This window comes from Geospiza fortis, unplaced genomic scaffold (assembly GCF_000277835.1).
Source record: "Geospiza fortis unplaced genomic scaffold, GeoFor_1.0 scaffold624, whole genome shotgun sequence".
Lineage (NCBI taxonomy): Eukaryota > Metazoa > Chordata > Aves > Passeriformes > Thraupidae > Geospiza > Geospiza fortis.
The window spans coordinates 99-1,339 of NW_005055140.1; the positions used below are offsets into that span (position 1 = coordinate 99).

The 1,241-nt window shown below is 56.2% G+C and overlaps 1 protein-coding gene across 1 annotated transcript in view; it reads right to left on the minus strand.

Moving 5' to 3' along the window:
- Window positions 1-473: 473 nt before the first annotated feature.
- LOC102039456 (kallikrein-14) overlaps window positions 474-1,241 on the minus strand; it is an 8,330-nt gene continuing 7,562 nt past the window's right edge. Inside the window, exon 6 of the mRNA XM_031065733.1 lies at window positions 474-792. Within this exon, the coding sequence (XP_030921593.1) occupies window positions 640-792 (153 nt within the window). The 3' untranslated portion in view covers window positions 474-639. The remainder of the gene's footprint in view (window positions 793-1,241) is intronic.

Genomic DNA, 1,241 nt, shown 5'->3' on the forward strand with positions numbered 1-1,241 from the left:
CTCCAAATCTCCCCAAAATTCCCTCAAATTCACCCCAAAATTCCCTTGGAATCTCCCCAAAATTCCCTCAAATTCACCCCAAAATTCCCTTGGAATCTCCCCAAAATTCCCTCAAATTCACCCCAAAATTCCCTTGGAATCTCCCCAAAATTCCCTCAAATTCACCCCAAAATTCCCTCGGAGTCCCCCCAAAATTCCCTCAAATTCACCCCAAAATTCCCTTGGAATCTCCCCAAAATTCCCTCAAATTCACCCCAAAATTCCCTCAGAGTCACCCCAAAATTCCGTCAGAATTTCCTCAAAAATTTGCTCAAATTCACCCCAAAATTTCATCAGAATCTCCCCAAAATCCGACGAATTTCACCCCAAAATCCCAAATTTTGGACCAGAAGAAACCACACGGAGCCCAGAGTCCCCGGCACATCTTTAATGTCCCCTCAGGTGCCACCTCAGGTGTCCTCCATGGTCTCCTGGATCCACCTCAGGTGCCACCTCAGGAGCCCTCTCAGGTGTCCCTCAGGTGTCCTCCATGGTCTCCTGGATCCACCCCAGGTGCCACCTCAGGTGCCACCTCAGGTGTCCTCCATGGCGCGGTGGCCCCACGCCGGGTGCCACCCCAGGAGCCCTCTCGGGTGTCCCTCAGGTGTCCTCCATGGTGTCGTGGATCCAGCGGGCGTAGCGGCACACCTTGGTGTAGACACCTGGGCGCCGCGGCTGCCCGCAGCGCTCCATGCCCCACGAGACGATGCCCTGCAAGGTGCCCTCGCACACCAGGGGCCCGCCGGAGTCGCCCTGAGGGGACAGCGGCACACGGTCACCACCAGGAGACCAGCCTGGTGACCACCGGGGCTGCGGGAGAACTTCGGGGTCAACCCAGACCTCCTTGGAATGGTCAAGCCCTTGGTGGACCCCGTTGGGTTGGGTCAACTGACCCCTCATTGGGTTTGGTGACCCCTTGGTGTTTGGTGACCTCATTGGGTTTGGTGACCCCTTGGTGGACCTCGTTGGGTTGAGAGACCTCATTGGGTTTGGTGACCCCTTGGTGGACCTTGCTGGGTTTGGTGACATTGTTGGGTTTGGTGACCCCTTGGGTTGGTCAAACTCTTGGTGGACCTCGTTGGGTTTGGTGACCTCATTGGGTTTGGTGACCCCTTGATGGACCTTGTTGGGTTGAGAGACCTCATTGGGTTTGGTGACCCCTTGATGGACCTTGCTGGGTTTGGTGACCCCTTGGTGGACCT